This window comes from Oncorhynchus nerka, linkage group LG17 (assembly GCF_034236695.1).
Source record: "Oncorhynchus nerka isolate Pitt River linkage group LG17, Oner_Uvic_2.0, whole genome shotgun sequence".
NCBI lineage: Eukaryota > Metazoa > Chordata > Actinopteri > Salmoniformes > Salmonidae > Oncorhynchus > Oncorhynchus nerka.
The window spans coordinates 23,224,887-23,239,479 of record NC_088412.1 but is presented as its reverse complement, the minus strand read 5'-3'; the positions used below and the strand labels follow the sequence as shown (position 1 = coordinate 23,239,479).

The 14,593-nt window shown below is 41.8% G+C and overlaps 1 protein-coding gene across 1 annotated transcript in view; it reads right to left on the bottom strand.

Annotated features, from left to right (window-relative positions):
• LOC115145460 (phospholipid phosphatase 2-like) overlaps positions 1-14,175 on the bottom strand; it is a 43,736-nt gene extending 29,561 nt beyond the window's left edge. The window contains exon 1 of the mRNA XM_029686992.2: positions 13,778-14,175. Within this exon, the coding sequence (XP_029542852.1) occupies positions 13,778-13,838 (61 nt within the window). The 5' untranslated portion in view covers positions 13,839-14,175. The remainder of the gene's footprint in view (positions 1-13,777) is intronic.
• Positions 14,176-14,593: the final 418 nt, after the last annotated feature.

Genomic DNA, 14,593 nt, shown 5'->3' with positions numbered 1-14,593 from the left:
TAGGGGTAAGGGGACAGGGATACTAGAGTGATGGAGGTAGATATGTATAGGGGTAAGGTGACAGGGTTACTAGAGTGATGGAGGTAGATATGTATAGGGTAAGGGGACAGGGATACTAGAGTGATGGAGGTAGATATGTATAGGGGTAAGGTGACAGGGATACTAGAGTGATGGAGGTAGATATGTATAGGGGTAAGGGGACAGGGATACTAGAGTGATGGAGGTAGATATGTATAGGGGTAAGGTGACAGGGATACTAGAGTGATGGAGGTAGATATGTATAGGGGTAAGGGGACAGGGATACTAGAGTGATGGAGGTAGATATGTATAGGGGTAAGGGGACAGGGATACTAGAGTGATGGAGGTAGATATGTATAGGGTAAGGGGACAGGGATACTAGAGTGATGGAGGTAGATATGTATAGGGGTAAGGTGACAGGGATACTAGAGTGATGGAGTTAGATATGTATAGGGGTAAGGTGACAGGGATACTAGAGTGATGTAGATATGTATAGGGGTAAGGAGACAGGGATACTAGAGTGATGGAGGTAGATATGTATAGGGGTAAGGGGACAGGGATACTAGAGTGATGGAGGTAGATATGTATAGGGGTAAGGGGACAGGGATACTAGAGTGATGGAGGTAGATATGTATAGGGGTAAGGGGACAGGGATACTAGAGTGATGGAGGTAGATATGTATAGGGGTAAGGGGGACAGGGATACTAGAGTGATGGAGGTAGATATGTATAGGGGTAAGGTGACAGGGATACTAGAGTGATGGAGGTAGATATGTATAGGGTAAGGGACAGGGATACTAGAGTGATGGAGGTAGATATGTATAGGGGTAAGGGGACAGGGATACTAGAGTGATGGAGGTAGATATGTATAGGGGTAAGGGGACAGGGATACTAGAGTGATGGAGGTAGATATGTATAGGGGTAAGGTGACAGGGATACTAGAGTGATGGAGGTAGATATGTATAGGGGTAAGGGGACAGGGATACTAGAGTGATGGAGGTAGATATGTATAGGGGTAAGGGACAGGGATACTAGAGTGATGGAGGTAGATATGTATAGGGGTAAGGTGACAGGGATACTAGAGTGATGGAGGTAATATGTTAGGGGTAAATGTAAATACTAGAGTGATGGAGGTAGATATGTATAGGGGTAAGGGGACAGGGATACTAGAGTGATGGAGGTAGATATGTATAGGGGTAAGGTGACTAGGCAGCAGGATAGAAGATAAACAGAGTAGCAGCAGCTTGTATGTGAGTGGGTGTGCAGGTATGTAGAGTCAGTATAAATGTATGTGCATTATTATGTGTGAGTGAGCAGTTGATGGAGTGAGTGTTTGTTGGAGTGTTTATGTGTGAGAGAGTGTATAGGGCCCTGTGAGTGTGCATAGAGACAGTGCAAATACTGAAATAAAAAGGTCAATAAAAAAGGTACAAGAATGCACAAGAGGAGATTACTGTGACTCGACAGTCATCTAGAATTTTACAGTAACACTGTCACCCCAACAGCCCTAGATGTGACCTGACTGGTTCAGACTGGAGAGGCGGCCTTCCTACAGAGTCACAGCTGGGCCACATGCTTGAACACTGGGATTGGATGGCCTGTCTTTCTACACTGAGGGTCGGTCATCCAGTGACTTTTTTCTCTCCAGCCACTCTCCTCTCAGTCTCACATTCAGTGCCTCTACTCTGTTCCTCCTTCGCCAGTCCATCTACGCCCTTTCCTCAACTCTCACTCCTCTCTACCAAGTCTACAGAAATGGAGCTGGCGGAGGTCCATCTGTGTCGTTCTCTACGTAGTTCAACGTACATTTGTTTGGCTGAATTTTGTGAACACAATGAAAATGGACCTACGTCAGCTCTGTTTGCGTAGACTGTGCAGAGCCATTCAACTTCTCTCAGTGTCTTCTTCCCTCACTGTGTAGTGTGTGGACTAGGGCCCTTCTCCCAGGCCCAGTCTACTCTGCGCGGTCCTCTCTGGCAGGCTAGACTGACTAATGTGGAAGGTATGCGCTGAGCATACAACTTCTGCATTTGGATCGAGAATTCTAATTCACACTAGAAACACCCGACTTCCCCAATCAGTCACACCAAATCCAGCTACCCATTGCTTTCTAATCCCCTTTCTCTCGTTCTCATCATTTACGCATTCTGAGCACCAAGCAGTGCGGATGGAGGGCAGTTAAATCTGGTCTGGGGAATAGTCTGACTTTACTTAGATCAAACGAATAGACCAGACGACACATTTTGATTATACATCTGGGAGCTATAGATATTTGTAGACCCATGGTTAAGAAACTATTTAAGGTACTCTTCTCCATTCCATTTAACCTAATAGTATCAAATCCTTAAAATGTAGTGCTTATGGTCATTGGTTGCGAAATTTATGTTGTAATACCTCACTAAACAAACTCATCTACGTGTGTTTGTCCACCTATTCTACTCTGTTTAGTGAAATGCCTTCAGATTCCAGAACATAACTGTCCTGGGAGCATTATTCCCTCTGCTGTCATCAGTACATCTCTCATTGAGTGGAAACAGTTGGAGAACTCATGACAATGCCTTTTCCCAACCAATCTGGATGAGAGTCCTGAATCCCTGGAGACAGCTTCATCATTTCCTTCACAAGCCTCTTTCAACCACTACAAACTCCAGGGCAGTCAGGTCAAAGAACATGGGAACATATTTTATTGAGTAAAATCTTTTTCCCAACATTTTTCCAGTACTATCCTATTTAACACAGATAGAAAAGCTTTCTTACCGGTGGCACTAAGATTCAAATATCATTTTATTGGCCGCATACACATATTTTGCAAATGTTATCACAGGTGCAGCGAAATGCTTATTTTTCTAGCTTCAACAGTGCAGTAATACCTAACAATACACACAAATGAAGAAATATCAGAACGAGCAATGTCAGAGACCAGAATATAAATATATACACTGACTGTACAAAACATTAAGAACACCTTCCTAATATTGAGTTGCACCACTATTTGCCCACAGAACAGCCTCAATTTGTCAGGGGATGGATTCTACAAGGTGTCAAAAGCGTTCCTCGGGGATGCTGGCCTATGTTGACTCCAATACTCCCACAGTTGTGTCAAATTGGTAGCATGTTCTTTGGGTGGTGGACCATTCTTGATACACACGGGAAACTGTTGAGCAGGAAACACCCAGCAGAATTGCAGTTCTTGACACAAACCAGTGCGCCTGGCACCTACTATCATACACAGTTCAAAGGCACTTAAATATTGTGTCTTGTCCATTCACCCTCTGAATGGCACACATACACAATCCATGTCTGTTGTCTCAAGGCTTAAAAATCATTATTTAACCTGTCTCCTCCCCTTTATCTACACTGATTGAAGTGGATTTAACAAGTGCCATCAATAAGGGATCATAGCTTTCACCTGGTCAGTCTATGTCATGGAAAGAGCAGGTGACCTTAATGTTTTGTATACTCAGTGTACATGGACATACATTCCTAATAAAAATAAACTTGTTCTTGAGGGCTACCGTGTGCATGGCTGTCGTTACTGTACAGCTGGGAATGTTTTAGACAGTATGACATGAAATCTGTCTCCACACACACAGCCATTCAATACAAAATCCTATTGGTAGGAATGTTCACACCTTGCAAGCCGATTGAAAACAGAATGGAAATGCTGACAAACTCAGTATCCGGTTTTGTCCACTCAATGTATATATGTATGTAATGGTGTGAATAGATAGTAAGGACAGTATATGAATAGAAAAGGTGTGTACAGCAGTAGTTTAGTGCTGTGAAAAAGTTTGCGCCCACATACTAATTCTCTACTTTTGCATATTTTTTTTTACAGAATGTAATCAGATCTTCAACCAAAATCTAATATATATAAATATATAAAAGGGGAAAAAATAATACAACAATTACATCCTTATTTCACAAAGTCATGTAACTCAACACCTGTGTGATAAAGTAATTGCCCCCTTACACTCAATAACATGTTGCGTCACCTTTAGCTGCAATGACTCCAACCAAACACTTCCTGTACTTATTGATCAGTTTCCCAAGTCGCTGTGGAGGAATTTTGTCCCACTCTTCCATGCGCAACTCAGCGACATTTGTGGGTTTTCAAGCATGACCTGCTCGTTTCAATTCCTGCCACAACATCTCAATTGGAATTAGGTCTGGACTTTGACTGGGCCATTCCAAAACCTCAAATTTGTTGCTTTATAACCAAATGGGATGTCAGAGACTGATCAGTGTACTGGGTGAAGGCCGGCTAGTGGTGACTGTTTAACAGTCTGACGGCCTGGCGAAATAAGATATTTTTCAGTCTCTCGGTCCCAGCTTTGAAGAACCTGTACTGTCTCTGCCTTCTAGATGGTAGCAGGGTGAACAGGCTGTGTTTCGGGTGGCTGTGACACCGGGTGTTGTAGATGACCTGGAGGCCAAGCAGTGTGCCTCCATTTCAGGTTGTCAGTGATGTCACCACACTGTCTGTGTGAATGGACCATTTCAGGTTGTCAGTGATGTCACCACACTGTCTGTGTGAATGGACCATTTCAGGTTGTCAGTGATGTGTCACCACACTGTCTGTGTGAATGGACCATTTCAGGTTGTCAGCGATGTGTCACCACACTGTCTGTGTGAATGGACCATTTCAGGTTGTCAGTGATGTCACCACACTGTCTGTGTGAATGGACCATTTCAGGTTGTCAGTGATGTCACCACACTGTCTGTGTGAATGGACCATTTCAGGTTGTCAGTGATGTCACCACACTGTCTGTGTGAATTGACCATTTCAGGTTGTCAGTGATGTGTCACCACACTGTGTGAATGGACCATTTCAGGTTGTCAGTGGTGTGTCACCACACTGTGTGAATGGACCATTTCAGGTTGTCAGTGATGTCACCACACTGTCTGTGTGAATTGACCATTTCAGGTTGTCAGTGATGTGTCACCACACTGTGTGAATGGACCATTTCAGGTTGTCAGTGGTGTGTCACCACACTGTGTGAATGGACCATTTCAGGTTGTCAGCGATGTGTCACCACACTGTCTGTGTGAATGGACCATTTCAGGTTGTCAGCGATGTGTCACCACACTGTCTGTGTGAATTGACCATTTCAGGTTGTCAGTGATGTCACCACACTGTCTGTGTGAATGGACCATTTCAGGTTGTCAGTGATGTCACCACACTGTCTGTGTGAATTGACCATTTCAGGTTGTCAGTGATGTCACCACACTGTCTGTGTGAATGGACCATTTCAGGTTGTCAGTGATGTCACCACACTGTCTGTGTGAATGGACCATTTCAGGTTGTCAGCGATGTGTCACCACACTGTCTGTGTGAATTGACCATTTCAGGTTGTCAGTGATGTGTCACCACACTGTCTGTGTGAATTGACCATTTCAGGTTGTCAGTGATGTGTCACCACACTGTCTGTGTGAATGGACCATTTCAGGTTGTCAGTGATGTGTCACCACACTGTGTGAATGGACCATTTCAGGTTGTCAGTGATGTGCACGGAGGAACTTCAAGCTTTTCAACCTCTCCACTGTGGCCTTGTCGATCTGGATGGGGGTGTGCTCCCTCTGCTGTCTCCTGAAGTCCACCATCAGCTCCTTCATTTGGTTGATGTTGAGGAAAGAGGTTATTTTCCTGGCACCACTCCAGCAGGGCCTTCACCTCTTCCCTGTAGGCTGTCTCATCGCTGTTGGTATTCAGGCCTACCACTGTGGTGTCATCAGAAAACTTGATGATTGAGTTGGAGAAAAGACATTGTGAGTTCTTAACTGATCACAAAGCATTTCCTTTGCTGTCTTGCACTCATTTCCTCAGAAGTGCCAGGGATACTCTGATTTGCATTGCTGTGCCACTGAGTTTGAGTGAAAAAAAAAAAAAAGTCTCCTCAAGTCCCATTCTAAACCAGCTGATTCCTTCTTGTGTCCCTCTGCAGCTGTGCCAAGACCCTGGGGGTCCAGTAGTATGTATGTGGAGGCCTAACTGAGTCACACTCACTCATAGCCTCTCAGCTCTGGAGAGAGTATGTGGTGAGTACAGCTGAAAATGTAGACTGTTATTCTGCTCTGCTGGTCTCTCTGTAGTGCTACCTATGAAAACTTCAGACAGGGAGAGGTTAACCCCAGCCAACACCCACTGTCTATTTGTGCTGAGTGTAGGTTTACAGACAGAAGAGAGGGAGGGACAAAAAGAGGGTTAGAGGGTTTGAGAGGGGTGGGAGTGAGGAGCCTATATTGAATGTCAAACTCAAGCCTAAACTAGGTCAGATATTTGAGTATCCCAAAAAATTGGTAACTACAGATTACTTACTAGCCGCAGAGGCCATCTAGGACATAAACATGAGAGAGAAAGCTCTCTGAAGCATAGAGTCTTATTGTCTGAGGAACATCTAATTCCACAGTGAAATCCTAGCATGGGTTGTAAAGCAGGGGCCTTGTGAGGACTCCAACTAGTGACTTTGAAACTGCCTCTTTGTCATGGGGCAATTCCACAATAATGGAATTATGCTGAGCCAAACAAAAAACATTAATTTCAAAGTTTAAAAATGGAATTATTTGCTGGAGCCAAACAAAAAGTCATTAATTTCAAAGTTTGGAAGTCTAAAAACAATGACTGGAATATGGTAGCTGCTAGTAGACCAATGACTGAAGTCTTTTGCTAGTATAAAACAGTATTTGCAATGACTGGAAGTCTATGGTAGCTGCTGGTAGCTGCTAGTAGATAGTAGCAATGACTGGAAGTCTATGGTAGCTGCTAGTAGACTAAGTCTATGGTAGCTGCTAGTAGATAGCGCAATGACTGGAAGTCTATGGTAGCTGCTAGTAGATAGCGCAATGACTGGAAGTCTATGGTAGCTGCTAGTAGATAGCGCAATGACTGGAAGTCTATGGTAGCTGCTAGTAGATAGCGCAATGACTGGAAGTCTATGGTAGCTGCTAGTAGATAGCGCAATGACTGGAAGTCTATGGTAGCTGGAAGTCTATGGTAGCTGCTAGTAGATAGCGCAATGACTGGAAGTCTATGGTAGCTGCTAGTAGATAGCGCAATGACTGGAAGTCTATGGTAGCTGCTAGTAGATAGCGCAATGACTGGAAGTCTATGGTAGCTGCTAGTAGATCGCGCAATGACTGGAAGTCCATGGTAACACTAGTTAGAGGTAGTTTTGCGAGCTAATGCAAACTTCCTTCATACTGGAAGCAAAGACATAAAAATAGTGTCCATGAATTCAGCTGACTCTGGAGAAGTAGATAAAGGGCTTCATTTCCAAAATTCCGAAGTATCCCTTTTAGATTCAAAGATGTTTGCAGAAAGAATGGGATGTCAGCTATGACATGACACCTTGAGCTTTAAATCATCTATTTTGGTTACTGAACTACAGTAACGGAATTCAATCATGGATCCCTGATCTGTACTACACAGAAATGCATAATTATGGATATGAATGTCATTCTCTTCATGGTGCTGTATCCTAAACAGGAACATAAAGGTAGAAATATGCAACATAATCCTTTGCATATATGGCTATTATTGTAATGAGCTCCGCCCACAAACAAGCCCAAATTTGGTTGTTTCGGACCTAATCTCAACCAATCATAGACATCTTTGTTTCACACTGTTTGAACAGCACAGTACATCACAGTAAAGTAGAGGTCAGTACAGTTCAGTAGAGTTCCTTTTTCTGTACAAAACTCTAGGGTGCTCTACAGTACTATACACGACTGTACTGTGATGACCAAACTTGTGAAATAGACGTCTATGATTGGTTCACGTCCACGTTTGGGCCAAATCACGGCTGTTCCGGACCGGACTAAAAAACAACGTCTGTGGATGTTGAAATCAAATCAACTACTTTTCAACGTCCATGGATGTCCGGTGTCGGTCAGTGCTCAGTTGGTAGGGATGCTGGTTACAGCAAATGGAAAGAGAGGGGGCTCATGCTGGGTAGGTGTCAGTAAGAGAGGAGAGGTAACATTAACTTGAGAGAGAGAGGTAACATTAACTGGAGAAAGAGAGAAAGAGAGATGAAAGAGAGATGAGAAAGAGAGAGATGAGAAAGAGAGAGAGAGAAAGAGAGAGAGAGAGATGAGATGAGAGAGATGAGAAAGAGAGAGAGAGATGAGAAAGATGAGAAAGAGAGAGATGAGAAAGATGAGAAAGAGAGAGATGAGAAAGAGAGATGAGAAAGAGAGAGATGAGAAAGAGAGATGAGAAAGATGAGAAAGATGAGAAAGAGAGATGAGAAAGAGAGATGAGAAAGAGTGAGAAAGAGAGATGAGAAAGAGAGAGAGAAAGAGAGAGAAAGAGAGATGAGAAAGAGAGAGAGAAAGAGAGAGAAAGAGAGATGAGAAAGAGAGATGAGAGAAGAGAGAGAAGAGAGAGATGAGAAAGAGAGAAGAGAGAGAAAGAGAGAGATGAGAAAGATGAGAGAGAAAGAGAGAGATGAGAAAGATGAGAGAGATGAGAAAGATGAGAAAGAGAGAGATGAGAAAGATGAGAAAGAGAGAGATGAGAAAGATGAGAAAGAGAGAAAGAAAGATGAGAAAGAGAGAAATGAGAAAAAGAGAGATGAGAAAGAGAGAAATGAGAACGAGAAAGAGAGAAAGAGAGAAATGAGAACGAGAAAGAGAGAAAGAGAGAGATGAGAAAGAGAGAAAGAGAGAGATGAGAAAGAGAGAGATGAGAAAGAGAGAGATGAGAAAGAGAGATGAGAAAGAGAGAGATGAGAAAGAGATGAGAAAGAGAGAGAGAAAGATGAGAAAGAGAGAGAAAGAGAGAAAGATGAGAAAGAGAGAGATGAGAAAGAGAGAAAGAGATAGATAGAAAGAGAGATGAGAAAGAGAGAGATGAGAAAGAGAGAAAGAGAGAGATGAGAAAGAGAGAAAGAGAAAGACATGGCTCTCAAGAGAAGACAGGCTATGTGCTCACTGCCCACAAAATGAGGTGGAAACTGAGCTGCACTTCCTAACCTCCTGCCCAATGTATGACCATATTAGAGAGACATATTTCCCCCAGATTACACAGATCCACAAAGAATTCGAAAACAAATCCAATTTTGAAAAACTCCCATATCTTTTGGGTGAAATTCCACAGTGTGCCATCACAGCAGCAATATTTGTGACCTGTTGCCACAAGAAAAGGGCAACCAGTGAAGAACAAACACCATTGTAAATACAACCCATATTTATGCTTATTCATTTTATCTTGTGTCCTTTAACTATTTGTACATTGTATATATATATATATAATATGACATTTGTAATGTCTTTACTGTTTTGAAACTTCTGTATGTGTAATGTTTACTGTTAATTTTTGTTGTTTTTCACTTTATATATATTCACTTTGTATGTTGTCTACCTCACTTGCTTTGGCAATGTTAACACATGTTTCCCATGCCAATAAAGCCCTTGAATTGAATTGAATTGAAAGATGAGAAAGAGAGAAAGAGAAAGAGAGAGATGAGAAAGAGAGAGATGAGAAAGAGAGAAAGAGATAGATGAGAGATAGAAAGATAGAAAGAGAGATGAGAGAGATGATAAAGAGAGATGAGAAAGAGATAGATGAGAGAGATAGAAAGAGAGAGATGAGAGATGAGAAAGAGAGAGATGAGAAAGAGAGAGATGAAAAAGAGAGAAAGAGAGAGATAGAAAGAGAGAAAGAGAAAGAGAGAAAGAGAGAGACGAGAAAGAGAGAGACGAGAAAGAGAGAGAGAGAGGCAAAGAGAGAGAGCGGATGGGTTGTCCGGACAGTTTTCACCCTGGCTTTATAAACTGAACATAAACAGTATGCCAGTGGAAGGGAGGACAGTAGCAGGTTACCCAACTGTGGTTTGTGACTACTATCATCTCCTATTGTAGCCAATTCAATTGCAGTAATTCCGTTAATGATTTTTCAGTCATTTTTACTGATTTGGTAACATAATTTAGTTTGGTTCGCTTAATAACTCAAACCAATATTGATATCAGTAAAAACACTATAACAAATTGGTAGGTCTACCTTTACTTGTTACTTTGTGAACTTTCATAACCCTCCCTCTAATCATGAGACTTTTGAAAATATCTTAATGATATGCAGGTTTTTGGTAATAGAATTGCAAGGCACAAGGCAATGTTTCATAAATTTACAGAAGGAAAATAAATTCTCCAAAACGAAATAGAAGTGTTGATATTAGTTGGCAGGGGTCTTTCTTCAACATTATTGTGTTTGGATGTATTTCTAAAACCTTTGAAGACTTTTTCTTGAAGATGTTTTCTAAGATTCCTTTTCCATCTGTTTGACCAGAAATCAAAGCCATTACAATTGTTTTACATGGAAAATGGTTGAAAAATGTATCTATGCCTTCATTTGCCAAAAATACAGACTCTTAGCTTTCATTTCACACCCAATTTGATATGCTCATATGAACTTCATATGCTGGTGCTCATGGCTCCTTTAAAAATGGAAATGACCCATGGTTAATAACACACACCTCACCTGCCACACCAGCTTTTCATAGTTTGACATGGGCAAAGCCCTGGGAAGGATAAGAATTTACCAGTTATATTACTCTGATTATAATATCTACAGAGCTTAGTGTAATGTCATTTAAATGTAATAGCCTACATCAGAGGTTAACCCTGGGGAATGTAGTTCTGACTTGTTGCATAACCATTGCAATACCATTCATTCACACTTCACAGTAACCTTCTAATAATTAAACTACAGACCACATCACTGCACCCTCCCTTTATATCAACTTCCCCATGGTAGAGATTCAGTTGTATTTTTACTTCTAGCAATGTATGTCCTTCAGGCTTGGACAGTAGAGTGGATTTCAATCAATTTTGGAGGTGGAACAAAAGCCACACCATAACTAGTGTATCCTGTGTCTAAAAAAACGATTAATTGCGAAGATCAGGAGCGTGGATATGACTTACTTCTCCTTTCTTTGGAGGGTGCAAGAAGTGAGGTGGATGATCTAAATTTGACCGTGAGAATTTAAGACAAGACTCGTGACATGGTGGGCTTTAGAGTTCATTAGGGGGGCCAGCCAGACTCTCTCTATGTAGCAGTCGGTTTGATGTACTCACTGCTGAAATCTCATGGTGGAATGGATCATATCCTGAAAGCCTGGGGATGCTGCCCTGAAGCAGGTCCCAACAGGCATTACCCATTCTGCTCTCCTCTTCTCTCACACCACACTGAACAACAACATGGGAATGTGCTGCTAAAGGCCAGACCATTACGCAATCAGTCTGCCAAGTGTAAGTGCAGTTATCAGTTATCATACACCCCCTGTGTAACAACACCCCCACATTGGAGCCTTGACAGATGGAAAACCTACCGCTAAGCAGTGTTTCCAAACTCCCAAGTCTTAAACAAATCAAAACATATTTAATATTTGAGTTTCTTCAAAATAGCCACCCTTTGCCTTGGTGACAGCTTTGCACACTCTTGGCATTCTCTCAAAACCAGCTTCACCTATAATGCTTTTCCAACAGTCTTGAAGGACTTCCCACATATGCTGAGCATTTGTTGGCTGCTTTTCCTTCACTCTGCGGTCCAACTCATCCCAAACCATCTCAATTCAGGCTCCCGAGTGGCGCAGTGGTCTAAGGCACTGCATCTCAGTGCTAGGGGCGTCACTACAGACACCCTGGTTTGAATCCAGGCTGTATCAAAACCGGCCGTGATTGGGAGTCCCATAGGGCACCGCACAATTGGCTCAGCGTCGTCCGGGTTTGGCCGGTGTAGGGTAAGGTTGGGTGATTGTAGAGGCCAGGTCATTGATGCAGCACTCCATCACTCTCCTTCTTGGTCAAATAGCCCTTACACAGCCTGGAGGTGTGTTGGGTCATTGTCCTGTTGAAAAACAAATGATGGTCCCACTAAGCCCAAACCCGATGGTGTATCGTTGCAGAATGCTGTGGTAGCCATGCTGGTTAAATGTGCCTTGAATTCTAAATAAATCACAGACAGTGTCAACAGCAAAGCTTCCCCATACCATCATACCTCCTCCTCCACGCTTCACGGTGGGAACCACACATACAGAGATCATCCGTTCACCTTCTCTGCATCTCACAAAGACACGGCGGTTGGAAACAAAAATCTCACATTTGGACTGATCAGACCAAAGGACAGATTTTCACCTGTCTAATGTCCATTGCTTGTGTTTCTTGGCCCAAGCAAGTCTCTTCTTATTGGTGTCCTTTAGTAGTGGTTTCCTTGCAGCAATTCAACCATGAAGGCCTGATTCACACGGTCTCCTCTTAACAGTTAATGTTGAGATGTGTCTGTTACATGAGCTGTGTGAATTTATTTGGGCTGCAATCTGAGGTGCAGTTAACTCTAGTGAACTTATCCACTGCAGCAGAGGTAACTCTGGGTCTTCCTTTCCTGTGGCGGTCCTCATGAGAGCCAGTTTCATCATAGCGCTTGATGGTTTTTGAGACTGCATTTGAAGTTCTTGAAATGTTCACAATTAACTGACCGTCATGTCTTAAAGTAATGATGGACTGTCCTCTCTCTTCGCTTATTTGAGCTGTTCTTGCCATAATATGGACTTGGTCTTTTACTAAATAGAGCTATCTTCTGTACCACCCCTACCTTGTCACAACACAACTGATTGGCTCAAATGCATTAAGAAAAAAAAACACAAATGAACTTTTAACAAGGCACACCTGTTAATTGAAATGCATTCCAGGTGATTACTTCATGAAGGTGGTTGAGAGAATGCCAAGAGTGTGCAAAGCTGTCACCAAGGCAAAGTGTGGCTACTTTGAAGTATCTCAACTATAAAATATATAAAAACACATTTGTTGGTAATACATGATTCCATATGTGTTATTTCATAGTTTTGATTTATTCACTATTATTCTACAATGTAGAAAATAGTAAAAATAAAGAAAAACACTTGAATAAGTAGGTGTGCCCAAACTTTTGACTGGTACTGATTGTATTGCTATAGCTTCACCTCAAACCACTGTCCACTTGTACATTTGCACTGCCCTATCATTTATCTTCATTGATTCATTGACAGTCTGCACTTTAAATTCCCAGCCAGAATTCATATAGAACTAACTCAGTATTGAAGTAGCTGGTCTGTCATGCACATATTACATTTCCACAAACAAATATTGAGTATACTGAAATTCATTACAAAAAGTAAAAGCCCATGATGCAAATGAGCCTTTCCTATTTTCCCATGGTGCAATTTAATATCGCATCATGTCATCTGGACAAATGTGCATGTTTGTAAGTGGTGATGGTCTGGAGCAGACAGGCTGGCATTAAAAACAAGCTACTCCCATTTTATTCTCTACTACTGTGTTAAAATCAGTATGAACTGGAGAAAGTGTTAACACAAAAACTTAAATCTGACTCTTTCACAGTCCGCCAGCTTTATAAGAATTGTCTCTTGGGCGCACATATTTGAACTTTCTATTTTTTTAATGAAGAGTAGGCCGACAGTTCGACTCAACTATGTAATCAAAAGTGACTAAATCAGTTAAATATACAGTAAAGACGTTGGCATTTGCCACATACATTAACCACGAGGAGGAATATTATGTTGGTAACAATCTGTAAACCTTTTCCATTTCATGTCCAATGGATTTTCATCAGTCTAAAATTAAAATCAATGTTACCGAGGCACGGACACGGTAGTCCCAATGACTGTATGTGAATAGATCTGATTACGTAGCCTGCCTAGTATATAATCCTGTCTTTGTTCAGGCGCAGTGTGAAATTGATACACTGTAGCTACTGTACTTACCCACTACCACGCACAGCACGTCCACGAAGACATACAGCTTCTTTTTTCTAAAATCCGTCATTTTTCCTTCTGTATTTGATTAAAAACTTGCTTCAAAACTTACTTTACGAGTGCCGTATGCAAACTGCCAACCTGTATCGCGAGTTCTTCCGGAAGCTACTTCCCTACCTGCCCACAAATGCTGTTACCTAGGAATGCAATTTTGAAATCCCAAAGATGTCTTCCGAACTCAGACTCTAATTATCTCAATCGGCCACAGTGTTAAAACTATTACGCCCTTTGCCCGCATATTTTGGTTACGGACTGAAAAATAAAAAGTTTTTATATTAGTTGAGGCGTCTGACAAACCAACGCAACACTCTCAGTGCACCACGCCACTGATCCCTCCTTCCCACTTCCTTACAGTATTTTATGCGGCGTTCAAAACAACTGGGAACTCGGAAATAGTTACTTAAATGTGCGAAAATTGAAAGGTAAGAATTGACACAAGCCAGGTTTCCAGCCAACCTTTTTATAGATATAAAGTACAGGTCGGATAAAAAATGTCACGATGGTAATAGCAAATCAGTAAACTTTCCAAATGTTGACAAAACAAAATATGCTAGAAAAGGTGTGATTTGTTTGCGTCGGTAAAATAAATGATTCGAGAAATTGTGGTGGAAACGACATTATGCTCAAATATTGATAGCCTATAGGCCTAATAACCATCATATCGTAGTCCATTTTAGGTGACGCGATGACGTATGGTCTTCCCACTATGACTCGGGAAAGCATGCAGTGTAGAAGGCTGCAGCTGAAATAAATTATGAACTTTAC